This window comes from Pseudonaja textilis, chromosome 8, assembly GCF_049901715.1.
Source record: "Pseudonaja textilis isolate UNSWEBS1 chromosome 8, rPseTex1.2, whole genome shotgun sequence".
Classification (NCBI taxonomy): Eukaryota; Metazoa; Chordata; class Lepidosauria; order Squamata; family Elapidae; genus Pseudonaja; species Pseudonaja textilis.
The window spans coordinates 22,668,486-22,694,218 of record NC_141997.1 but is presented as its reverse complement, the minus strand read 5'-3'; the positions used below and the strand labels follow the sequence as shown (position 1 = coordinate 22,694,218).

The 25,733-nt window shown below is 38.4% G+C and overlaps 1 protein-coding gene across 6 annotated transcripts; it reads left to right on the top strand.

Annotated features, from left to right (window-relative positions):
* The first annotated feature begins 2,804 nt into the window (after positions 1-2,804).
* Positions 2,805-24,996, top strand: FHL2 (four and a half LIM domains 2). 6 transcript variants are annotated; one of them, XM_087938510.1, is made up of 9 exons: positions 2,946-3,165; positions 3,396-3,473; positions 6,746-6,804; positions 14,656-14,835; positions 15,650-15,841; positions 19,202-19,376; positions 20,364-20,533; positions 22,302-22,488; positions 23,559-24,996. In XM_087938510.1, the coding sequence occupies exons 6-9, from the start codon at positions 19,370-19,372 to the stop codon at positions 23,708-23,710; spliced, it is 516 nt and encodes a 171-aa protein (XP_087794636.1). In that variant the 5' UTR covers positions 2,946-3,165; positions 3,396-3,473; positions 6,746-6,804; positions 14,656-14,835; positions 15,650-15,841; positions 19,202-19,369; the 3' UTR covers positions 23,711-24,996. The 6 variants fall into 6 exon arrangements, with proteins under 6 accessions (XP_087794631.1, XP_087794632.1, XP_087794636.1 ...); XM_087938505.1 differs by lacking the exon at positions 15,650-15,841 and having other exon boundaries at positions 2,805-3,165; XM_087938506.1 differs by lacking the exon at positions 15,650-15,841 and having other exon boundaries at positions 2,940-3,165; positions 3,399-3,473.
* The last annotated feature ends 737 nt before the right edge of the window (positions 24,997-25,733 follow it).

The window sequence follows — 25,733 nt, the reverse complement described above, 5'->3', positions numbered from 1 at the left end:
ATCTAGTCTCTGCTCCTTCCCTCCTATTGTTGTTTTTACTTTTAAAATGGGGAGGGGGGAATAAGCCCTGTATATAGTAATTACAATGTCACAAATGTGCTGGAATCATGAAAAGGAAGTGCAAGCTTTCTTCTTCAAGTTGTAACATATTTAGTAAGAAGAGTCATAAAAGCTGCCGTCCTGGTTGCTTTCTCTCTGTGTTGCCTAGCAACTGGAAGAAAGCAGGGGCATCTACAGAGACCCCCAGAAAAGGCATAGCAGCTGCAACCACGTGATGGTATCCCAGCCCATTTTTAAATACATAAAATATATACATGGGTATACGCTCAGTTCTTAAATCTGTTTGATCTACTATCATACTAGAAAAAGAAGGTGTTTAAAATTGGTTTACATTTGTTCATAATCGTTGCTTTGTACCAAGCTGTCAAGGTCACAGTTCTAATTACCTTTTTCAGATCTTCTGCCAACAGATGTTGCTTCCCTCCCCTCTCCCCCTTCCTTCCCGAAATACAGTGCTCCTACTAGTGTACAAAGTCCATTGCATTCCATTTTAGTCTTCATTAAAAAAGCAATGGTTGAGTGCCAGGAAGTGCCTGGGGTTGTCACCACCCTACCAGAATGCTATATGTTCATTTGCCTTACCCATTATCCTGATCAGACCAATTGTCAGATATTAAATCATAATTCATCACTGCCACATAGCTTAGGAAATGGTAGGGGGTGATATTAATTGAGTAGCTCTTAGTAGACAAAATAAATTCTTTTTTTTAATTCAAGGTAGTGTGTGGCGCAGAAAGAATTGGAACTGAAATTGGGATTGGTTCATGTGACGTGATGATGAAAAAAGGGGATGGTTTCTAGGTCGGGATCTTGTGGGAAGTCTAGGGGAAACTTTTAGTTTTGGATTTCCACAGAATGTGCCAGGTTCTGTTCTAATAAAAGTACTTTGAGATTATGGTTGTCTTGGAGTTACTGACAGGAATGGATTTTCCCTGGAACGCTGACACCAATATTGTCCAGTGAACAAGCTAATGCCTCTTGTCCCAGCCCTGCCCACCAAGCCACACCCACAGAACCGGTGGTGAAAAAAAATTGAAACCCACCACTAGAGGGAATGGGATTTTGCAGCAACCTTCCCCCACAAGTGGGGAGGCAATGGAGATTTTACAGTATCCTTCCCTGTCATGCCCACCAAGCCATGTCCATAGAATTGGTAGTAAAAAAAATGGAATCCCACCACTGCATCATTCAAGTGTCTGGATATTTCATAATGCTTCACCTATGGAGAACATGCTTTCATCAACCCTTTCCCCTTAGAATCACAGGGCTGGAAGCGACCTTGGAGGTCCTAGTGATATAGGAAAATAGCATTATTGTTGTATTCCATTCAGCAGTATATGGAAGGCAAATCTCACTTATTTTCTAGACTATTTCATAGAAATAAATACTGCATGTGCTTAGAAGTGGATGAGAATACTGGAGAGAAAGAACTCCTTAAAGTTCCACTAGTTGAAATGAATGGATTTTAATAGTAGCTATCCTTGTTTTCTTCTCAAAGGGTAAAGCATCTGAATGAAACTCTAATGTATAAATTAGAAAAATGTAAATGTGAAAAGCGCTGAACTACCACTCTAGATTTAAAAAAGAAAAGATGACAGTGAAAGAGATACAGACACTGTAAGCCCTCCATCTAATTGTGATTTGAATTTTTGCAATTCTAATCTCTTAGCCCTAGACAAGAAACTACCTCCCTTATGTTATACTGATTAAATGCACATGAATGATGGGACCAGTGTGGCAAGGATAGAGAAAAGCTGCTTTTTCTGATCAGAAAACGTATTCAGTAGCCTTCCAAGGGCAACTTCAAGCTGAATAGGGTTGTTCTCACGTTAACTTGGAGGAAAGTCAGATCATGGGCCATGTTTGGGAAAAGACATAGAAGAGAAAGAAAAGGGACGAAAAATGGGAACTAAAGTCTGATGTTGACATATCTGCCAGCTGAGTGATGGAGGGAAAGCAGTCAAACTGTAATAGGAAAAAATATATATAGGTAGTTACTTTTTCAGTGGTGTTGTAACTTCGAATGGTCACTAAATGAACTATTGTAAGTTAAAGAGTACCTGTATTTCCCAGGCTTTTTAACCATACTCTGATCATTTCATATTTTAATTCATATTGTTTTAGATGTTGACTATTGATATTCCTCAACTTACATTTAGTGATATTTTGAAGTTATAACAGCACTGAAAAATGTGACTTATGGGTGTTTTTTTAACACTTACGATAGTTGCAGCTTTCCCGTGATCATGTGATTAAAATTCAGATGCTTGGAAATGGGTTCATATTTATGACAGGTCATATGATGTCCTCTGACAAGCAAAATCAACGGAGAAGCCAGATTCACTTAACAATCCTGTTACTAATTTAACAACCGCAATGATTCACTTAAAATCTGTTACAAGAAAGGCAGCAAAATGAGGCAAACCTCACTTAAAAAAATATCTCACTTGGCAATCATTAATTTAGAGCTCAATTGTGGTGTAAGTCAAGAAGTGCCACTTCGCTGCTGCCTAGTTTGATGGTGTCTTATTTATTTTCCTTTTTGGTGTGTTTATTGTAAACCACCCAGATAAGCTTCACCTATTGTGAGGTTTAAAAATGTTTAGAAAAGAAAGGGAAGGGGAAGGGGAGGGGAGGGGAGGGGAGGGAAGATTTAATTCATTGAATTCTGGGACATATGGCCCTTGCCCATCCTTGTTGTCCACCAATTTTCACCAACATCTGGATGAAGGAAGGCTCCTCTCGAGATTGGGTTTCTTTGCAAAGGGCAGTAAAGCATGAGCAATCCAATATCATCACCCTCTTGTTTATGACCTTAAGTAGGTGAAGAGGTGTAAGGTTAATAAAGAAGAGGGCATGGACGCATAAGCAAATATTGAACAACTTGATTTGTGAACTTCTTGCTTTCTTTCTGATGCAAATTGCGGTTGCTTCAGTCAGGGTATTGCTTAGAAAGAAAGATTTCAAATGTTTAGGCACATCTGCCACAAAGAAATAAATGCAGGAGTAGGGAGCCCAATGATGATGATGACGACGACAACTACGATGATTGAAGGCACCGTGGAGTGGAACTGATCAAAGGCAGGGTGATGACTTGAGAGAGAGGTAAGTGTGGACGGGCGTGACTCCTTCAGAGAATGCCAGCTGCTTTGAGCACAGAGAGTGAGTGTCTCGGTGCTTTTCTCTCCATATATGGTAAAATGATACACAGGGGTTTTTTCACTAGGCTGTGAAGGCAGACGCCTGCTTCCACACCACACAGACAGTGGGAAAGGACTCCAGATTGCACAGACGCAAGGATTCCCTGGCTAACCGCACGCCCCCTTCTCTTCCAGCAGAATACCTGGTTACCCATTCATACATGGATATGATTCTCCATCCCAGCTCCAGAGGCTGCTACTAATTATCTGCCTGTAAGTACACCTCCTCCCCCTTTTTTTTGTCCCAAAGAATCTTTGAACCAATCAATGAACCTTGAGAGGTTTTGCTGTAATTAACAAAGCCTGTGCTGTGAGGTTGGACAGGACATAAAAACTCTAAGTGTATTCAAATAGGGAATGATTGTCCTTTTTTAAAAACTCCAGGCAGGGGGCTGGTGACAGGGCAGGAGTTAATGTGTTTCTTCTTTATCTTCGGAGAAATTGCTCTTTTCTGCTTGTGACAAGTTAACCAAGGGATTTCTCAGCATGTCATTGTGCACCAGGACATTTTTTAGGGCAGATGCTATGCTGAATAAGCCCCAGAGAAGATCACAAACAAGTGACATCTTGGTTTATTTGTCTTCCTGGAAATATATCCTGTTCCCTACAAGAACAAAGACTCCTATTAGATTTTCCAGTTGCAGAAGCACAGAAAACAAAGGGAGTCTTGCCTGTTTGCTTTCTCGCGATCTCTGTATTACACACCAGAAAAATTATAGCATTCCCAATTTCATATAAACATGGAGCAAAGTTTTTTTTCCCCATTGACCCTTTGACAGCTTTACTATTTCTTCTGTAGAACATACGAATACATGATATATGTTACAGTCAACACCCATTTCATGTTTTGTGAGTTGTTTACATATTTATTTCATTGTTAAGCAGGCATCCAGAATGTTTTATGTCTCTTTCCACCATAGTAGGTGATTATCACTGCATTTTCCTTTTTATTCAGAATATCCTTGGATTACTACACATGACATTCAAAATCATCTCTGAAGGCTGTTAAAAGAAATTGTTATTTGACTTATCATTCATTATATTTCTTTAGTATCCCCCCCTTTTTTTTTTAGTTGCCAGTTTGCACTATTGCACTATTTTATTTGTCAATTGTTTACGAGATAATAAGTAAAAGTGTATATATAATTATGAATACATGAAATGAGTACATATAAGAAAAATAAAAGAAAAATAAAAGAAACAATAGGACAGGGACGGTAGGCACGTTGGTGCGCTTATGCACGCCCCCTACAGACCTCTTAGGAAAGGGGTAAGGTCAATAGTAGACAGTCTAAGGTTAAAGTTTTTGGGGTTTGGGGAAGAAACCACAGAGTCAAGTAGAGTATTCCAGACATTGACCACTCTGTTGCTGAAGTCGTATTTCCTGCAATCAAGCTTGGTGCGGTTAACCTTGAGTTTGTATCTGTTGTGTGCTCTTGTGTTGTTATGGTTGAAGCTGAAGTATTCATTGACAGGTAGGACATTGCAATGTATGATTTTACATGATACACATGGCATTCAAAATCATCTCTGAAGGCTGTTAAAAGAAATTGTTATTTGGCTTATCATTCATTATATTTCTTCAGTATCCCCTTTCTCCCAAAGCAAGATAAATTTTGGGCAGAGCTTGAAGATTTGAAATTCAGTCTATCAAAAGGACTTCATGCTCCAGTTAAATCTGCTTAAAAATGTAATCAGTGCATTTACTCCCATTGATTTCAATTACATATTGTCACAATTTACTTCTGCTAGATTGTATTATGGCAATAGAAAAAGCTTCTACAGTACTTTCCTCATTTGTTTAGCACACAGGTATCAAACTCAGTTATATCATGTGATATATCGTGCTATATCGTGATATTTTTGCCTTTGCGGAGCTTGGATAGGCGTGGCCTGTGCATGATGCATCTGGCCTGCAGGCCGCCAGTTTGACAGGCCTGGACTCTAGCATTTATAAGGAGATTTATTTGAGTTCAAAATTATAATAATACCAATAGCAATATTTTGTAAAGAGTTGTGCTTTCAAAAATGGCCTTAATATAGTTCGACTGTGTCTTCTGAACTAAACTAACGTGTAGACACCACTTAGGGATACTTTCAGATAGAAAAACTGGATTCTCTCCTATAGTTTGAAACTCAACACTGAATTTAGAGAAGAAAAATTATAGCAGCTTGTCCTCCGCAGCCTTAGAAAGCATCTGTGCCTCATGCCAAGCTCTTGTTGCTGATTAAAACTAGGACTTTCAATTTATTGCATGAGAAGGAAAAGTGCACATTCTAAACATTCCCCATGTCAAATAACCCAGTATGAGCTGGCCTGCATTCTCCTCGATTGAATAAATCACCATAGACTTATAAAACAACCCACACACTCCAAAGAAAGGAGGGTCAGGACTTCTTAAAATGAGGTCTCTTTTTTCCTGTTGTGTAGAGTTGACAAATCTTTAATATGTTTAGTCTTTCTTTTTTTCTTTATGGGGGAAGGAAGCTAATTGTGTAAAGAGGAAGGAAGAAGAACGAATGTGCCTGAGATCTTTCTAGAAGTCTTTGGCCAATTTGGTGACTGCCAAGATAATAATCCTTTGATATCCTTTGGTGTGTGTTTTTTTCAGTTTTTATTTCTTTTCCAAAAGCTGACAGAGGGATGAGAGAGATACCAAATCTCAGACAATAGAGTTTTACTTTAACCTGGCTTATGTCATACTACTGTATTGTTTAAATCAAGCTCATTATTTGACAGAGTTCATAGTTTACATTCTCAGCTAAATCTAAGCAAAATACATTATGGTTTAGCTAAATAATGTATAACTTGAACCTCTGTAGGCATATGATTAAGAAATGGAAATAGAAATCTCATACCGTAAATGACTGAAAAAAAAAAGCCTAAAGTGTCTATATAAAATGATCACATGTTGACATCAGTCTATTGCCAACTATAAACATTTACACTTTCCAAGTTAGTCACCCTCTTAGTACAATATATTTTTCCAATGGATGATGGTAAAATTTTATACCACTATAAGGGTTGGTTGGTGGCCAAATACAGGATCAACAATAATTGAAATAGTTGGTGGCTCTTTTTTTCTGAGCCAGGCACAAAAAGAACTTTTTTTCCGAAGCTAACTTGATATTTCCTAACAACAGAATTCTTTAACTGAATCTCACTTATCTATTTAGATTGCAACATCCTAGATAATGTCTCAGTAATTCTTTTCTATTGCCCAATTGCCTTCCTTCGTTTCTTGTTTTGAAAATTTGGAGACGGGGACAGGGGTCAGTACGATGAAAGTGAAATGGGAATTCAATGACGCTGGTGGTTGCAGACATAATTTACACTCTCAGGAGATTCAAAGTTCTCATTTGATACACTTTAAACTGTGAATGTAGCATAACTCGTTTGTCTTCCAATAAAACTGATTTCACCGTAAAAGAAGTTGGTTAATATGTAGACAGACATGGTAAATCACTTTTTTCTTCTGATGCAGGTTCAGGGAAAGTGAGATGATCCTTCCAATTGATGGATTTTACAACTTGTACATTAAAGGTATGTCTCCTGCACTCTTGCCCTTAGTATATTTGTTGTGTTGGAAGGAATATCCTTCTGGGTTCAGTTCCAAATAGGGAAGAAAGACACTGGAAACATGGAGGCTGTTTGGAAAGATGGTTTAATGGTGGACAGGACCACTTGGCTTGGAGCTCCAAAGTGAAAAGGATGATCACATGCTTCAAGGTGAAGGAAAAGAGAAGGAAGGGCCAAGATGCTGAGAGACCCTTATATACCCTCTGTTAGGCCCCACCTTAGTGTTTCCTGTTTCTGTGCAAGAAATGTATCCCATTAACTGTCAGACTCCCAGGGGCAGGGGTCTTAGCTAACTTTGAAGGCTTTGTCAGGACCACATGGCTTCACCTGAGTGCTGGCTGATCAATCTTCCCAGGCCAGGTGGTGACATGGGCAGAGGCCTTTGTTATGTAGAATACTCTGGTCTAGGCCTTAATGGCCCACCCATTAACAAAGGTGGGGGTAAGCTTCTACTTCTGAGTTTCTACTTCTCTTTTTAGGGGAAATATTCTGCCTTTTAAATATTTCCTAGGATATTTCATTTTTCTAGGAGAGAGGTGGGTGCTAACGTCCTACAGTTGAATGACAAAAATTTGTTTGCTAGTAGGAACTTTATAGATATCACTGTGAAGCCAATAATATTTTTACATCCTTTGAGCTCTTTAACATTTTTATATAGCATCCCATCTTGTAAAATATAACTGTGGGAAGGTCATAGCAATAATAGAATCAAATGGTACAAAACCCATAATTCCCAATCCATGAAAGCATAGAATTCAACCTCACTTTATCTCAATTCTAAACCTTCATGGTTTTTCAGAAGGCTAAAAGGGTTGCATATTCTACAATTCAAGGGCTGCTACAGAGAATGCATACTTCTTAGACCCCACTAGATGGCAACCTTTATTAGGGGAAGGGATCTGGAGTTGCCCAGCCTGACAGAACAGGCAGAAGAGCTGTGGTGGTGCAGTGGTTAGAATTTAGTATTGCAGGCTAATTGAGCTCAATGCCAGGAGTTTGATCCTTACCGGCTCAAGGTTGACTCGGCCTTCCATCCTTCCAAGGTCAGTAAGATGAGGACACAGATTGTTGGGGACAATATTATCTGTAAACTGCTTAGAGAGGGCTATAAAGCACTATGAAGCAGTATATAAGTCTAAATGCTATTGTTATTGCTATACCTCCAGGGAGAGGTGATTCCACAAGTAATCTGGCCCCATTCCATCTACGCCTTTAAAGGTAATAACCAACATCTTGAATTACATCCAAAAAGAAAACGGAAGCCACTGAAGTTCACACAGCAAAAATGTAACATGGGCAAACTGAAGGATGCTTAACACTGTGCCAATGGTAATTTCTGGGTGATCTTCAAGAACAAATTCTAGAACTCTTTGTAAAAGTCCCACTGGGAAGTAACCAGGACCTCTCAGTCCAGGAATGGGTGTTACTGGCATGCAACACAAATCTGTTCAAAGCCTCACCACCACCACTGGCCACAGCTGCAACCTGTCCTCATCAAACAGGAACCTCATATCAGAAGGGTCCCCAAATTATTCACCAGCTCTGACTGTGGAAGTAGTACTCTGTTCAGAGTAAAAGATAATGCACTCCATCCAGAGGAAAAGATGAAGCGTTCGTTTCTCATCCATTGATTTTCTTTTCCCATTACTCCCCCCAAATCATCTGTGTGAGACCTGGAGAAGTGTTTAGTGTAAAGGATTTCTTATTAGCCTAGTACAGGGGTAGAGAAACTTGGCTCTTTTATCACTTATGGACTTCAACTCCAGAATTCCTGAGTGAGCCATAAAAGGTTCCCCATCCCTGGCGTACTGGTTTTTCAGTTGTGGGGAAATCAATTTTTGATTTGAATGGGATTGTTTAATATACAATTGTAGGACATATGGGGAACCATTTATGGCTCACTCAGGAATTCTGGGAGTTGAAGTCCATAAGTGATAAAAGAGCCAAGTTTCCCTGCCCCTGGTCTAGAAGAATATTAATATTTCATTCTTCAATTATTATTGTTTCCAGTTGAGCATAACCAAGTTCAACTGAAAACATAATTCAGTATTAAAGGAATTTGTTTGGTCCACAAGGTGCCCAAGCCAAAAACAAAACAAAACCTTGAATATTTCTTTTAAATCTTGTTAGAATCTTGACAGATAGTATTTGATAATAGTGAACAAAATTGAAAATTTCTCTATAAAATGTAGAAAGATTACAAAGATAAAACATTGCCTTAAAATAGTGAATATCCAGGAAAAACAATACATTGCTACAAGGCAGTAGGGGATGCCAACATTAAGTTAAAGTGCTATGAACTATGCTTATGAATTGTTAAGAAAATTTATGACATATAAAAATTAAACTTAAATGTATGCTATAGAAATTATATTTCAAGTGCATAATCAATGATCCACAAAATTTGCAGCAGCACAGTTTCCTAAAAGTACATGAACAATCCCTGTCATAAGTAAAATTAATGATCACATTGTTGTTAGGGTTGGGTAATTTAAATAATGTTATTTTAATCTAAAAAGACTCAGAAGTTTTCAAACTTTACAATCCAGAAACTATCCAATGTGAACTTCTGCAGGCAAATTAAGAAACTAAGCCCACATGAGTTTTTTCAGCATATCCATACTGCCTGTACAAACTTGATCAGGAAGTATTATTATTATTTGTATTATTAATATTATTATTAACTTTTGCCTCCTCAATGGGGTTCCCCACCCAAAGTTTGTAAACAAAATCTTGGATTAAGAAATTACTTCATAAACAATATTTTTAATCAAACAATTCTATTTTACCTGTTACTTATGTTCCTTTCTTGTTTGTGTAGAATTGTGATTATGAGTGAAAAATAAATGAGAATTCTTAGAGGAAGAATATTAAATTTTCACGTGATGATAGAAATGCTTTTTCCAATTACTAGAAGTGAGATGAAAAATGATCTGTTCCTTATAGTTTAGTTTGCTATAGTTTACTAGAGACGTTATAAATATCTCCACAGTTTTTGAACCTATAACACAAGTGTTTTCCAAATATTTTTGGTTGATTGGAACTCTCCATTTGGAAACTCCAATTCTTTGTGGATTTATGTCTGAAGACTTTTTTTGAGAGAAATACCTAAAGTTTACTTCAGGAAAGAAAACAAAATAAAGTATAAAAACATGGGACATGGATAGAAATCTTTTTTAATATGTATTTGTGGAACAAATGTCTACATGGGAAACATTTTAGATGTAATTATAATTAATTGTGGAGACCTATCATAACCCAAGTAGATAATTTTTAAAATAGTTACAGTAATGTATTTCATGTACCTAAATATTGCAGAAAAATAGTGGACTATGACATGTTGTGGACTAGTATATGCTGATTGTGTTTCATTTGAATTTTCCTATTTGAAAAAAAAATCCCTTCTGGAATCTTTTGTGGTATCATTAGCAAATTCATTTCTGAACATCTTTTATTCCTGCTCTTTACCTCCTGGCATTGTTAAGTGGGATACTTATAGAATACATGATCGAAATATACAAAGGTATGCAAAATATGGATAAAGTGGACAAGGTGAAGCTATTTTCCTCTTCCCAAAATTCTAGGACCAGAGGTCACCTAGCAAAATTGAGCCCTGGAATTTTCTGCCATGGTATAGTGTTAACTTCAAAAATTTGTTCTACCATTTCATGGAAATCCTGTAAATTAATTGCTGTTAGTTTTGATGGTAGTCTGACTATTCCAGAGGTCCTTCTACAGACAGACTAGTGGACTTTCCTGTGTAGTTGGTTGGCTGTTGTGAGAACAGATTGCTGGACTAGATGGGCCAGGGGTCTGATCCAGCAGGGCTTTGCTTCAGTCTGAAGAAACTGCACAACAATGAGGAGAAGAACCATGTTCCCCATGTTCATTGGGAAGCTGCTTTAGAAAAAGAGGGACCCTGAACAGTGGAAAAACAAATATTTTGATACAAGGTAGTAAATCCTAGAGGTCTGATCAGTGGTGGGATTCAAAAATTTTTACTATCGGTTCTGTGGGCATGGCTTGGAGGGTGTGATGTGGCTTGGTGGGCATGGCTTGGTAGGCAAGGCAGGGGAAAGATAGTGTAAAATCCCCATTCCGTCCTCACCCCACTAACCAGCTATCCAGCTCCATTCTCCCATGCAGGGCAACAAAAGAAGATGTAGCCAATCAGCTGGGACTTGGGAGGCAGAGAATAGATGGGGTGGGACCAGTCAGAGGTGGTATTTGCCGGTTCTCCGAACTACTCAAAATTTCTGCTACGGTTCTCCAGAACTGGTCAGAACCTGCTGAATACCACCTCTGGATCTGATTTGCTGGCTGACTGTCAGGTTCAGTGTACCTGTGGATAGTTCTTTTGTTAGGTAAATGGATCTTTCAGGAAGACAACAGAACTGCTAAGGTCATCAATTGATATAGGATGGAATGTTGGGGTTTCTCTATGTTGTAATTCCCTTTTAAGGGCTGGTTTTGGAATAGGCTGTGGGCAGGTGAGATGAGGCTAACTATTCTTTGGTCTAGAAGAGCTTGCATTGGTGTTTGTCTGGGGATAAGGAGGGTCCATTTCCGTCTGATGAAGATTAGGCAAAGAGATGAACTGAATTTGACTTTAGTTACAGCCAAAAGACAAAGGGGGAAATTGGTGCAGTCTCCATTTTGTTTCTTAGGTTTGTCTCCTACAGGCACTGCTGATGTTCTTATGTTCATAAGATGAATGCTTGATTTAAAGAAGGACCTAGATGTGGCAGCCTTTGGGGGGAAAATGATAGACTGCCCGTTAACATCTTGGAGCATTTCAGTACAACTTTATTCTGCTTACTTGAAATAGAAATTGGTGAACTAACCATGTAGTAATAACTATAATCTACTTCATAATACATTAAAATGTGGTCTCACATAAACAAGTTTTTATTACCTCCTGTTACTTCAGAACTAGTTAATAGAATATGTGATAGAGCCAGTGAGATTGGCCAAAATATATCCAAATACAAAGCCAGAATGTTAGAAATGTAAACAAAAAGATGGAACATTTTTCCAAATGTGGCAATGCCTAAAAGCTAAAAAATATTGGATGAGGATACAAAGATGGTTACAAGAAATTACTGAACACCAAATAGAATTTAAACCTGAAAGATTTTTATTAGGAATAGTTAAAGGGAAATTTAGCAAACAAATCCAATACATCATTTTATACATAATAACAGTGGCGAGGCTAGTGTCTGCACAGGGCTGGAAAACAGAAAAGATACCATCCAGAGAGAACTTGATAAAAAAAAAATACTGGACTGTGCTGAGATGGATAAACTTATAGTGGAATTAAAAGGCAAGAATGAATCGAAATATTATGTGATTTGAGATAGATGGTATAAATCTATCTCAAACAGAATAAGAATTAATGTATAGGAATAATGTAAATATATGTATTACTAATGACAAAATACTGTTATCAATGTAAATAGAGATATGCAAAAAATAAATAAAATAGAATATGTGATAGAATGTCTATATTTTTTGTTTATATCACTTTAAAAATCCCGTGAGGTGGGTCAGGCTGATAGAGAGTGATTGGCCCAAAGTCACCCAGCTGCTTTAATGGCTAAGGAAGGTTTGAACTCACAGTCTCCTGCTTTCTAGTCCGGTGCCTTAACTACTAAACTGACTCTCAGTTAATGTTCATGCACAAGCTTTTCTTCTCTCTCCCCCCTCCCCTCTTTCTCCCTCTCTCCCTCTCAAAAGAAACCCTGATGTATTCTCATGATTACTTTATGCATGTGAACAAACTTCCTGCGCATCTTGCAAATATTAACCATGATAGAAGATTTTCAACAATGAGTAGGAAAGTTGCTCCACTGAAGTGGCTTGCTTTGAACATCATTCTGTATGACAGGCCCAGGAACATTAGAAGTCCTATCAATGTGCTCTGAACCCTTGATTGACAGGAGCAAACCAAGCTGATAGAATGAAAGTGACCATTTCCCATTGTCTGCAGTTGAACAATGGGATGGAATGACGGATCTTCTGCCTGCAGGTTTTTGAGCCAAGAAGGAAACATTCCAAACATTTTTTCAGGTTGAATACAAAATAGCAAATATACAACATTTTTCCCTTAAAAAAAAAAAGCCATTCTGTGGTGAAAATCAGCAGGAATTCTGTACAGGCTTCATTATCCTGCTAGTGACTGTTCAAAGATCCACAGAGAATGTTTGCAAATATGTGTAAACTTCAAAGGTCTGCTTGATTATCAGGCATGATCAAAACAAGTGGGGATCTACAAACACTGCCCATACTGGGCTATGTTTATACTGGGGGAAGATCTAACAACATTGCTTAATCACCAAGGTTAATTTTACATGAAATATGGAGAGTTTCTAAAGTTAGGAGGCTGGTCATGCAATGATGCCATTTAACCTGATATTTGCTCCTGATATTATTCTCCCCATGAAAACAAAAATATATGGCTTTCCCAGTTCATCTTGTTTCCCCTACAGGAAATATGAGTCTTGTGCTCATACTCAAAGCAGAGAGGATATTGCACTATACAGTTTGCCGTCTGTATACTGATAGGCTATTATATTTTGGGAAGCTATTATCCTTACTGTATTTATCACACAAAAGGAGCTCTGGTGAAGATACTATCCTGGAGTTAGCAAGCTGTCAATTCACAAGCTCATCTTCTTTTCCTATCAGAAGATGATGATGATGATGATGATGATGATAATAATAATAATAATAATAATAATAATAATAATAATAATAATGAATTTGTATGCTGTCCCCTTTCAGTGACTTTGGATAGTTTGTAAATTGTTAAACACATTTAAAAACAAAGAAATAACACAAAAAGACCCCTCAAACCCCCCAACCTCACAACACAACAAAATAAGTAAAGATGACAGAGAAAGCAAAGAAAGAAAAATAAGAAAAGAGGGGTCAATCATCCTCACCAAAGACTTGGTTGAAGAGCCACGTCTTCAGGGACCTTTGAAATCCCGAGAGGGTAGGGACAAGTGGAATCTGGGTGGAAACCTGGTTCCAGAGAGCAGGTACAACCAATGGTGCAATTCAACCGGAATAACAACCGGTTTGGTAAGCTTGCACTTTGCCTGAACCAGTCTGAACCGGTAGAATCCCACCCCTGGGTACAATTACAGAAGGCACACACCTGAGGTCCTGATAGGTAGCCTTGTTTAACGGAAAGAACCCAGAGCGTGCCAACCAGAGGTGATATTCAGCAGGTTCTGACCAGTTCTGGAGAACCAGTAGCGGAAATTTTGAGTCGTTCGGAGAACTGGCAAAGAGCACCTCTGACTGGAGATTTTACAGTATCCTTCCCCTGCCATGCCCACCAAGACACGCCCACAGAACCGGTAGTAAAAAAAATTGAATCCCACCACTGGTGCCAACTCCTTGAACCAGCGAGGCAAATACTTTGGGAGACAGGTGGTGTCTCAGGCTAAAAGGCCTTATGCCAAATAGGGCTTTATAGGCAGTGACCAGCACCTGGCATTGCACCTGGAAGCTCATTGCCAACCAGTGCAGCTTGTGAAGCAGAGGGGTTTCATAGGAATTTCCAAGACATGCACATCACTGCCTATTCTGCTGCATTCTGGACTCTCACTGAAGCTTTTGTGTTACAGTAGTCAAACCCTGAGATGATAAGGGCATGTCTGAAGGCTCCTTTCATATGTCCTCCTGAGGCCCCTAGAAGGAATTGTGGAAAATAAAGTAATCATCTCCGCCTCTTCCTTCTCCTCCTCCTCCCTGCTGATGTTCCACCCATTTTGAACTTAACCCTTCTCATCTTTTTGTTGACAGCCTGATCAAATTCCTGACGCCAAAATGACCGAACGTTTTGATTGCCACTATTGTAAGGAGACGCTGTTTGGCAAGAAATACATTCTGAAGGAGGACAGTCCCTACTGCATCAAGTGCTATGAGAGCTTGTACTCCAACACCTGTGAGGAGTGTAAGAAGCCAATCGGCTGTGATTGTAAGGTAGGCTGCCCTGCCTTTTCCCTGGCCTAAACTTCCTTACTTGCCATCAGTAAGTCTCTCCAAAAGGTTGCCCAAGGCAGGGATGGGATTCTACTAGTTCGCACCTATTCGATAGAACCGGTTGTTAACATTCTAGGCAGTTCGGAGAACAGGTTGTTAGAAGAAATTACTGGCCTAATCCTGTAAGGAAGGCAGGAAGGAAACATTCTGGTGTTGCTTACAGAAACTGCCTCTTCGTTAACCCTTATTACATTCTTGGCAGGACTAGACTTCCTGTCTCAGGAACTTCTCTGGAGTTTTTCCCCTCCTTTGCTGATACTTTGTTTGTGTGGAGTGACCGTTCAAAGTTACAATGGCACTGAAAAAAGTGACCTATGACAATTTTTCACACTTATGACTGTTGCAGCATCCCCACAGTCATGAAAGGCCAGGCGAGGAGATGCGTGTCTCGATGTGAGTGATATTGAGTTGGCCATGTCCACTATAACATGGTTATATAAATAACATGACCACCAAGCCATGCCCACCAACTAAGCCATGCCCATAGAACCGGTTGTTAAAAATTTTGAATCCCACCCCTGGCCCAAGGATTCTTCCCATGTCAAGGGGTGCAAGAAAGATTTCCCCTGCCGATGGCTCTGGTTAATTGGGACTTTTCAAAACAGCCAAAGCTGAGCTTCCTTATAACAGTTGGCCCATATGTTGTTCTTCTCTTGTCCTGAGATAAGCAATCTTTCTGTTTGACTTTATTTTTCCTTTTGATACGTTCTACTTTTTTTCTTATCTATATCAAAACAAATACCATGAAAACCAGAAGTGCTGCTGTATTTGAGGGAACCCACTCTCAAGTACTGTACCCATCCTAGCCTGGGCAAAATGCTTGAATGACCCCTCAACTTAAAGGCACAAGGAATCAACTTGATTGTGAGGACAGAGGTGGGATAAAAGGAAAGAATGCAACCCTTTAATAAGAGCAACAAAGACTGATTTGTCCCCATTCATAAAAGTAAGCAAGTAACAAATAGGCCTTTTTCCTTCCCTTCTTTTTATAAAATGTTAAAAATTGTATAACTAAAAAATCTAAATTGCAAAAATATATTACAGATAGTCCTTGATTTATGACTGTATTTGAGCCAGAATTATGGTTGTTAATTGTTGTAGCCATTCAGTGGGTGAGCAGGCCTGATTTGATCAAATTGTTGGCAGTGGTTGCTAAGCAAATACCATGGCCGTTTAAGTAAATGCCACAGCTGTTAAATGAAGTCATGATTGTACCCAATGGGTGCTTTTTGCTGAAAACTGGACGTAAATGGCAAAAGCCAGCAAAAATTGCAGATGTGACTACCAGATGCTGCAAATGTTGATAAAAGTGAGCTGATCACCAAGTGCCCAAAATAAACTAATATGATTAATTAATTTATTAGTTTAATTTATTTTAGACTTCAGGGGGGTAGGGGCAGCCAGCAGAAGCAAAGCCAAAAAGCCAAAAAAAAAAAAAAAAAGAAAGGTTAGTATGTGGAAATTCCTGAAGTTGACAAACTGTTTCTTCCCAGAATTCCTTCTAAGTAACCTTGTGTATATTGACATTCCGGAATCGCTTTGCTTTCAAGCCTTCAAGATATCTAAGAGCAAGGAATTAGTTGGATTTTTCAACCCAGATAGAGGGATTGGGGAAGCTTAGTGCTACCTGATCTCTCCTGCACTACAGGCCCTTCCGCAAGGGCACATAAGTGAGTCATGAAAGATGCTGGGCCCCTTCCTCTCACCCTTAACTGAGTGAACAATTAAGAAAATATTTGTTAGTAATGGGGGAATATAGGTGAAAAATTGTGTACTCACACATGCTTGTTTATGTGTTGACTTGTGCATTGTGTTGATGTCCTAACTACAATGGGAGAGAATGACCAAGCAGAGGTGTGCTATACTGATGGTTATACAGTATTAACTCTCCAGTAACTCCCAGAAATGATATACAATAGGTCAGTATTTCTCAAACTTATATCTTGAAGATGTGTGGACTTCAACTCCCAGAATGGCTATCTGGGGAATTCTGGGAGTTGAATTCCACACATTTTAAAGCTGCTAAATTTGAGAAACGTTTCAGTAGACAGTACGCTGTAAAATTACTGAAAAGTAATAAGTATGTGAGTTCTCTTGATGATACATGATTTGAGTGCCTGGTACATCTCTGCTTATGTGCAGCAAACAAGCTTGGCATATAGGTTTCTCATTGTATCTTTTTAATAATCCCTTAATTGCAATTTTAAGATCCCATTCTTGCATTAAATGATAAATAGTATCAAAGGTTTGATGTTATTTATGTATATATAATAGATAGATAGATAGACAGATAGATAGATAAATCTGGAGGAAAACAGATTTATATATGCTTAGTTCTCCAAAGCTCAACAGCTGTCATATTTTATGGTTTGTTTTCCACTCAGTTTAGCAGGAAAAATTTAAAAAAAATGATGCATACAGGAAGGTATGTGGGGTTGAATCTGAAATAAAATTCCATGAGAAATAAAAAAGAAAAGTTTTCAGCAGCCCAGTTCTATGTTATGTGTTCATTTGATTAGTCTGAATATTAGCAAATTGCAAGCCATCTTGTAGAGTAGGGCTTTTCTAATATGGGAATTGGCTTTATCAGAGATATCAAAGCATATGATAGCATTTTTTCCTAGTCCAGACAACATTTTGGCTTTTAGTCCCAGTACATCCAAATAGTTTCTAACACTTATTGGGTGTTTACAAAGAGGAAAAACAAATGAGAATATGCTGCATGCTCCACTTTTTCAAATGAACTCATAATATACACTGAAATACTTTCGATTATTATGAATGATGCTGATAAATTTCTATGAGTAAATTGACCAATTTGTTCAGATTGCTCAGGATTGTATAGAGTATAGTTCTTTGTTTGAAAGTCTTCTCTGTAAATATGTCTTTGATATAGGGGTTTGTTTGTTTATTATCCCACCTTTATATTATTTGTATAAATACCCCAGTGCAATGAACATAACTATTACTCCTTCCTTTTCCTACTTTCCCCCATAACAACAACAACCCTGTGAAGTGAAGTGAGTTGGGCTGAGAGAGAGAATCTGGCCCAAAGTCACCCAGTCAGTTTTCATTCTAAGGCAGGGGTAGAACTCACAGTCTCCTGGTTTCTACCTTGGTGCTTTAACCACTAGACCAAAAAGCAATCTTGAAATGGATTTTAGGTAAAGAACCTTAAGAAAGAGAGCAAGGAAAATCTTGAAGTTGACATCAAGAGTGAATAGACCTAGTAGCAAATGCAGGAATACCTTGGTCCCAGTTTTCTCTGCTCCAGTGGGATGCAAAGAATTGCATCCAAAATGTGTTTCTATGTGTGTATAGCCATCTATCTCACAACAGTGACTCTAGATAGCATATAAGGATACAGATCCAGTCTGGGTTGGTCACCAGGACCAGAGGTTTAAACTTCTGAGCTTTAGAATTTGTGCTGGAGCCCATCCTCAGGGAACTTCTCTCTAGCAGAGTGTATGCTTTGGATTACTCTTTGGGTGGTATTTATATGATTCCTGGTTGTGTGTGGCTTTTTAGTTGCTGATCAGGGTGTTGATGGCTGGCTATTAAATCACTAGCTGTTTCCTTGTGTTACCAAGCCTTCAACTCCTAGGTATTTGATAAGCTGGCAATAAATCAGTACTCATGTGATTGACAGGCATCAAATACTTCCCTGGCTATTTTTCTGCACTACTCGTCCAACAATCTTGGTGGCTTCAAAATTGAATGTATCTCTTTGTTAATTGCAATTGAAGTTACCAATGAGTTTCGGTCTGCTCATCTGACTGTTCATGTGTGCTCTTGCAATCTGGTGGTTAGCTTCCTCCCCATCTGTCCTACATTGTCACAGGGGCAATCCATGCAGGGGATCCAGTAGATTACATTGGAAGTATTGAAGTCTGATCCTGGTGACCAATCCAGATTGGATCCTGCGACATTATCCTGGGACACGTACATTCACCTTCATTCATACAAGGATACAACTCTGGGCAGACTACAAAGATACTGCATATAGTGCAAGGATTAAACATGGAAAAATGTCAGTGCATATTTTTTTTAAGGAAAAAGGGGGCAAAGGGCCATTCACATAAGCTGTGTTTATTAAAAGGATAGCAACAATGCCTTATTCAAAGAATTTTTTAAAAATGAATTCTAACTGGCAAACTAGAGATTAAATTTAGATGGATTCAAACATCATATCTGGTCACATGTTTTCCATTAGTTGTTAGTCCTCATGTACAATGCTGTAGTCAATTTGTCCCAAGGTTATAGAGTATTTCTTCACATGGGTTTATGTGGTTTGGGATCACTACAGGACCTGTCCTACAAGGATCGTCATTGGCATGAAACCTGCTTCCATTGCTTCCAGTGCAAGAACTCCTTGGTGGACAAACCTTTTGCTGCAAAGGAAGAGCACCTCCTTTGTACCGAATGTTACTCAAACGAATACTCCTCCAAGTGTAACGAGTGCAAAAAGACCATCATGCCAGGTTAGAACTTGTCCGCTCTGGAGACACAATGGGGCTTTCGTAAAATACTTTCTAAAACCAGAGGAAGGTTCTTTTGCAAGGTGCTTTATCAAGACTTTAATCTGCCTTCCAATGATCTGGTAGAAATGTGTTCTTCAGCCAGCATAGAACATTTTTCATTCAGGACAGTCAAGCTAAAATGGGGGTTGCGGGAGAGCTGCACTGGATGTCTTTTGAATGGTCAAGAACCACAGTGGTAGGCTGATGCTACAGAGAAGGCAGAGTGGCAGCATATATATTGTAGGTACAGTCAGAGGTTTTTCTGTTTCTTTTTATGGAGTTAGGGTTTCTAACTAGGTTCTACATTATCCTCCTTTCAGTCTTCCTTAATTAACAATATTGCCATATTGCTATTACAAAAAAGGATGAATTATGAAACAGTTTTTCATGTTTGTTAATTTTAAAAGGGTAGTTCATAGATCCTTCATCCAACAAAAATCAGTTCCTGTTCCTCAAAAAGAAGTAAAAAAACCCAAGATTTTAACAGCTGTGTTTCAACCAACTATGGTTGACGACCAACCATGATGGCCTAGCTCCATTGTGTGAATTCATTCAATATTTGGAGTCAATTAGAAATACAACTCTACAATGCCCAGGGTTGCCATATGTAGATTTCAATAACACAAACAGCCACTAGGTGGCAGAAAAAAACTCATCTCTTTCCTTGCCATCTAGTGGCCACTTGTGATAGCAATATCTGTTGTGATGTCTGAAGGACACCAAATTAGGGAGGATTATTCTTCAGAGGGCTTATTTTTAGTATTCAGGATCTGAGAAATTAAAGATTATAGGGTGACATTATTCCTGACTAAGTTTTAGTAACCTACCCAGATTCTTCCCTTTTACTAACTGGAAAATGGAATAGGTAGAAATGAAACATATTGGAATCTGTATGTTTTTTGTGCTATAACAACTTAAAGGGTGGTCCTGGATTTATTCTTCTCATAGGGACACGGAAGATGGAATATAAGGGAAGCAGTTGGCATGAGACCTGTTTTATCTGCCATCGGTGCCAACAGCCCATTGGAACAAAGAGTTTTATTCCCAAGGACAATCAGAATTTCTGTGTGCCCTGCTATGAGAAACAATTTGCTATGCAGTGTGTACAATGCAAGAAGGTAAAGTTTATTATGGTACGAAATGTTATGCTCTGAAATATGTATTTTGTCTACCTCTCCTCTTTATCCAAGCCAATTATTCCAAGATATGGTCCTACCATAACTTGCCCTTTCTTTTGTTGAATCTGATACTGAAAGATAAATTGTTCTAAAATAAAACCTTTCTTATCAATGACATAATTGTGGAAGAGGAATCAGACCAGAGGAAGGAACAGGGAGAAAACTCTGCCTTTGCTGTGCTCAGTTACTCCTTACAACCAAAGTACAGAGCAGTATCTCTCAATCTTGGTAACTTTGGATGAATTTCAACCCAGAATTTCCTAGCCAGGATGTCTGGCTGGAGAATTCTGGGAGTTAAAGTCCATCAGTTTTGGGACTTGAAGTCCACACAGAGACTCATGAACTGTGAGAAAGAAATCTCTCTTGAGGTTTATCTGTACTTTAACATTTATGTTGCAGTTGCCTGAATTCTGTAGTGAGTGTTTGAATCAGATTAGGAGTTTGTTAGTGCATTGTTCACTCAGCTGCTGCAAATTTTCTTCCTGCTTGCATCTAACCATAACACACACATTCTGGCAATATTAGGTCTGTGTTATGTTGACTTTATCTTGCATCTAAACCTTAAATTGTCCTGGGCTAGATTATAGTTCAGGTAAGTAGGATTACTATGCCATCTGAAGTTAGCTTTAGAGTATATAAAACCTGTTGAGTTTTGTGATGCCTTGATACAGCGAGAATTCAGATGCTCGGACTGAAAGTCAATGGTGGAACATGGGGGTAAATAAGGATGGCAAATTTCTTGCCAGAAGACTTTTTATGACTACCCAGGAATTGGTACAGAATAATATAATTTGATAGAGAAAAGACATCACTTTCTCTGAGTCAATTGATAAAGAGGAAGTCAAATCTGGTACTTGAAAACTGGCCTCAGGATGATTGTTAAAATGGATAGTTATTGGAGCCACTTAGAACTTCAAACCCATTCAACAACCACGAACCTTTCCAACTTACTATCTATGCTACATTTACATTATGATCTTAGTGATCCACAGAAAAAACTTAGCTGAGATTCAGTGGCAAAATGTTTATAGGACACTTAGACGAAGATCATGTTTCTGTCCAAATTCTATACATCTATTCCTATTCCAGTATAAAGTCTGGAATATTATTTGATTCTCTTGTACATATGGATACAAAGTCAGTGCTGATCTTTCTTATTCACCACTATTACATTAAATAGAAGAATTCAATCCGTCTAAGGCATGAGTCCACAAATTCTCGAGCCCACTGACCTTCTCATGAAGTTTCAGATTATTGACATCCCCCCAAACATTTATTATATGAAAATAATTTAAGAAATACTGTTTTAATAGAACCATGAATAACAATGAAGAGCCGCATCAAGCTTTGAGGGTCAATACTGATTCCCTTGGAGAAATCTGTTGGGTTGGGAACTTGGTTTGGGAATAGAAATTACCTTGGGGAGAAAATGGAAAGTGTAACATGTGTATATGTGTATGTTTTGAGGAGAGGAAAGGTGTTGCCTTCTTGTGCTTGTAACCTTGAAAACTTCTCTTGAATATAAACCTATGGATTAGTTGGACATTGGACAATATCTTAAAATATTAGGAGCTACTGCTCAAGATTACTTTGCTTTCTAAAACATTTGCATTTTATTTAAGTTAAAGAACATGAATGACACATAGTAAATAAAAAATGAACTCTTCCCTTTCTTTCCTCCCCTCTGACTCCTATTTTAAATAAACAGCCAATCACTACTGGAGGAATTACTTACCGAGAGCAGCCATGGCATAAAGAGTGTTTTGTGTGTATTGGATGCAAAAAACAGCTATCTGGACAACGTTTCACTTCCCGAGATGAGTTTGCATATTGTCTAAATTGCTTTTGTAGCCTCTATGCCAAGAAGTGTGCAGGATGCACTAACCCAATTAGCGGTAAGTACTTTGATCCTGCCTTTATTTTTTAGACACAATCTTTCTGGGTCCATTGTTCAAAAATATCCAACGTTAAAATATTTTGCTTCATTCTAGAATTGCAAATTTAAGTATCTTTTTGCTCAATTGTAAACTTTAATTGCTTTTAGTTACCTCAGGTGTCCATTTTTTTTTTAAAAAAAAAGGCATTTTCCCATAAGGATTTTTTTAAAATAATTAATTCCAAAAGGATTGAGGGAGACGTACCTGGTTCTGTAAAACATGTTGATCCAAATGTTCCTAATAGCTGGAAAGCAGTTAACAAGCAATTTTCAAAAATGTAATATGGAAGTTTGCAAACTAAAAGCTGCCCACTGCAGTTTGAGCAAGCTGTCTATTCCCTTGTCTCCCAAGCTCTGAAACTGGCGGAGGTTGCTGTCATGCATTCTTCTCACAATAAGCAACTGTCTTAGACTCTAGGGCTGATGTGTCAAACTCAATTTCATTGAGGGCTGCATCAGGGCTGTGGTTGACCTCAGGGGGGCTGGGGGGGCATGTCTAACTGGGTAGGTGTGGCCAACTGGGTGGGCATGGCCAGCCTGATGCCACTTCCCAAACAGCTGGCATGTTTCCTCTTCACATTGGGTAGACTGGGCTGAAGCCATGCTGGCCCAATCTTTCCTCTTCGCATTGGGTAAATCAGGCTGAAGCCATGCTGGAGGACATGCAGGCTGGCCCCTTACATTTTCCAGAATGGTCCCACAGGCCAGATCTGATCGCATTGCAGGCCAGATCTGGACCGCAGGCCTGGTGCTTGACACCCCTGCTCTAGAGCAACTATGGACAATCTCAAGTCCTCCCATCTAGAGAATTATTGAATATCCAGTCTACTTACTGGCTATTCATTCCAATGCAATCATTGGCTCTGCTTTTGGGAGCCATCTTCAGTCTGCTATTTCCTACTTGGAAGTCATGGTCAAACATATCTGGGAAATATTAGGTCAAAAAAGGTTGTTTCATAACCCTAGATCTAGTTCCAACTACTTCACACTGATGTGCCTCACTTTTTTTCTCATGCCATCCTTTTTCAGGGCTTGGTGGCACCAAGTATATTTCTTTTGAGGAACGGCAATGGCACAACGATTGTTTCAACTGCAAGAAATGTTCCCTATCGTTGGTGGGCCGTGGTTTCCTCACAGAAAGAGACGACATCCTGTGTCCCGAATGTGGGAAAGACATTTAAAAGATGAAAAGCATTTTTGGAAAAAAAATGTTATTTACATGTTTTCTAATATACATAATGATGTGCATGATTTTTGATCAAAAGTGCAGAATGTAATGTTTTTTCTCAGCAATAGTTAACACTAGCTCTTTTTGGGTGCTAGGCCTCAACACAATATAGTAATATATACAAAGGAAACAGAGCCATGATTGCTGGTTACACCTGCAATTTTATTGTACATTAGAGCTCATCCTTCAGACCTCAGCCTCACTTCATAGAGCGGATTTGAGAGCATCTACTCAAGTCTGACCAATTAGGTGGTAGAATCTAGCCAACACCAGTTGATCTTGAAAAACAAGCAAGTTCAGATTTGTTTAATATTTGGATAGGAAACTACCAGAAATTCCAAGGCTATAGATTTCACTGAGAATTAAAATATTTTTTTTAAAGGCAGAGGTAAGCCACTTTGGCATTGAGGAAATAAGTTCATCTCCATTAAGTCACCAAGGAATTGATCTCATTTGAAATAGACTTTACTCACATTCACTTGAAAGCAAGTAAAAACATCACTAGAATATATTCCATATGTTATGGAGCAACTAAAGCAGGGTTTCAAATTGTGCACAGGTCTTAGAGCTCAACTGAGAGATTGGAAATAAAAAGGTTTGGTCTGGATAATGAAGCCTAGCAAACAGGGAGAACTTGTGTAGGCATTAAATGTGAGTTTTTCTCTCTTTTTAGACTGTAGAAACGTATTGGAGTAGATGTAACAGAGAAAAGGTAATTCTTTTTCTATCAGTTAGAAAGCAATACTTATTCCTAAATGCAAAACATTAGATAATATCACTATAATCTTCTTTGTCAGATACAATAAGATTTTCTGGAGAATTACAACTGCCACTGATTAGTGTTGGTGGAGGAAGAATCAATATTTAAACTTCCCAGTTCACAAATGTATAGATGATAATAATGTAGGTTAATTTAGGTACAGATCAGTAATACTATATTTGTGCCATATCTTAAAAAGATTGGTTAAAGAATACGATTTTCTTCATCAGTATTTGGAGCTGTTCCCATTTCCAAACACATGAATTTGTTTCCAAATAAATGCCCAGGTTTGGTGGATGCAAATATACAATACATTATTTCAGGATGTTGCAAGATCGTTGCACAAAATAGTTTTTATTCCTAACAAATTTTTGAAATTTCATTGCACCTTAGAGATTGCAAAGTAATAAATGTATTTCTAGCAAAGTGTTGTATTTTTGTGAATTCGGCCATTTTAATAAATGTTTGTTAGCCATTAAGGTAAAGCTTGAGTAGACTCTTTAAAAATATGAATCTACATAAAAAAGAGGAACTGTTGATTTCTAAAAGAAGCCCAATTTTCAGAAACCAATATAAAATCAAAGCATTTTCTATTGGTTTCACCATTACAAACTGTCTCATAAAATATGGGACATCGTTAACTACTTCATATGGAGGTAACGAATTGCCCTACCTTCCTGAAATAGAGCATAATGCAAATTTACCTTCCATTCTATTTCTTGTGCTGTTGTAGTTGTGATAATGCATTATCTATTTGCTGCATTTCCTTATTTGTGTAGACCTTGATCACAACAGCCATTTGTCTGCAGATGATTCAGTGCGTAAGACAAATCTACTCAAGTTAATGTTTTACTGAGAAATACTCATCGATAAATAAATGGGATTCTTGGTAAGTGCATTAAAATACAGCCGAAAGAAGGTATTTGGCTTCATCTCACTGGACATCAGGTTATTGAACAGGTTAAATCTCTTTCTCAGCTCAGGAACCAAGAATTTACTTTATCTTGAGAGATGCATGAAGTCCATGCAATTATGACTGGCAACTGCAGACATGGCCCTTATTCAAGGCAATTGGAGATAGTTGGATTATAGCAGGGGTGTCCAACCTTGGCAACTTTAAGACTTGTGGACTTCAACTCCCAGAATTCCTCAGCCAGCAAAGTTGGCTGAGGAATTCTGGGAGTTGAAGTCCACAAGTCTTAAAGTTGCCAAGGTT

Bases quoted from the DNA above. Each gene is read 5' to 3' on its own strand.
- FHL2 (XM_087938505.1), top strand. From the start codon at position 6,778: ATGGATTTTACAACTTGTACATTAAAG. The intron at 6,805-14,655 runs GTATGTCTCCTG...TTTTGTTGACAG, and splicing joins TTACAACTTGTACATTAAAG to CCTGATCAAATTCCTGACGC. The intron at 20,534-22,301 runs GTAAAGTTTATT...TTAAATAAACAG, and splicing joins AGTGTGTACAATGCAAGAAG to CCAATCACTACTGGAGGAAT.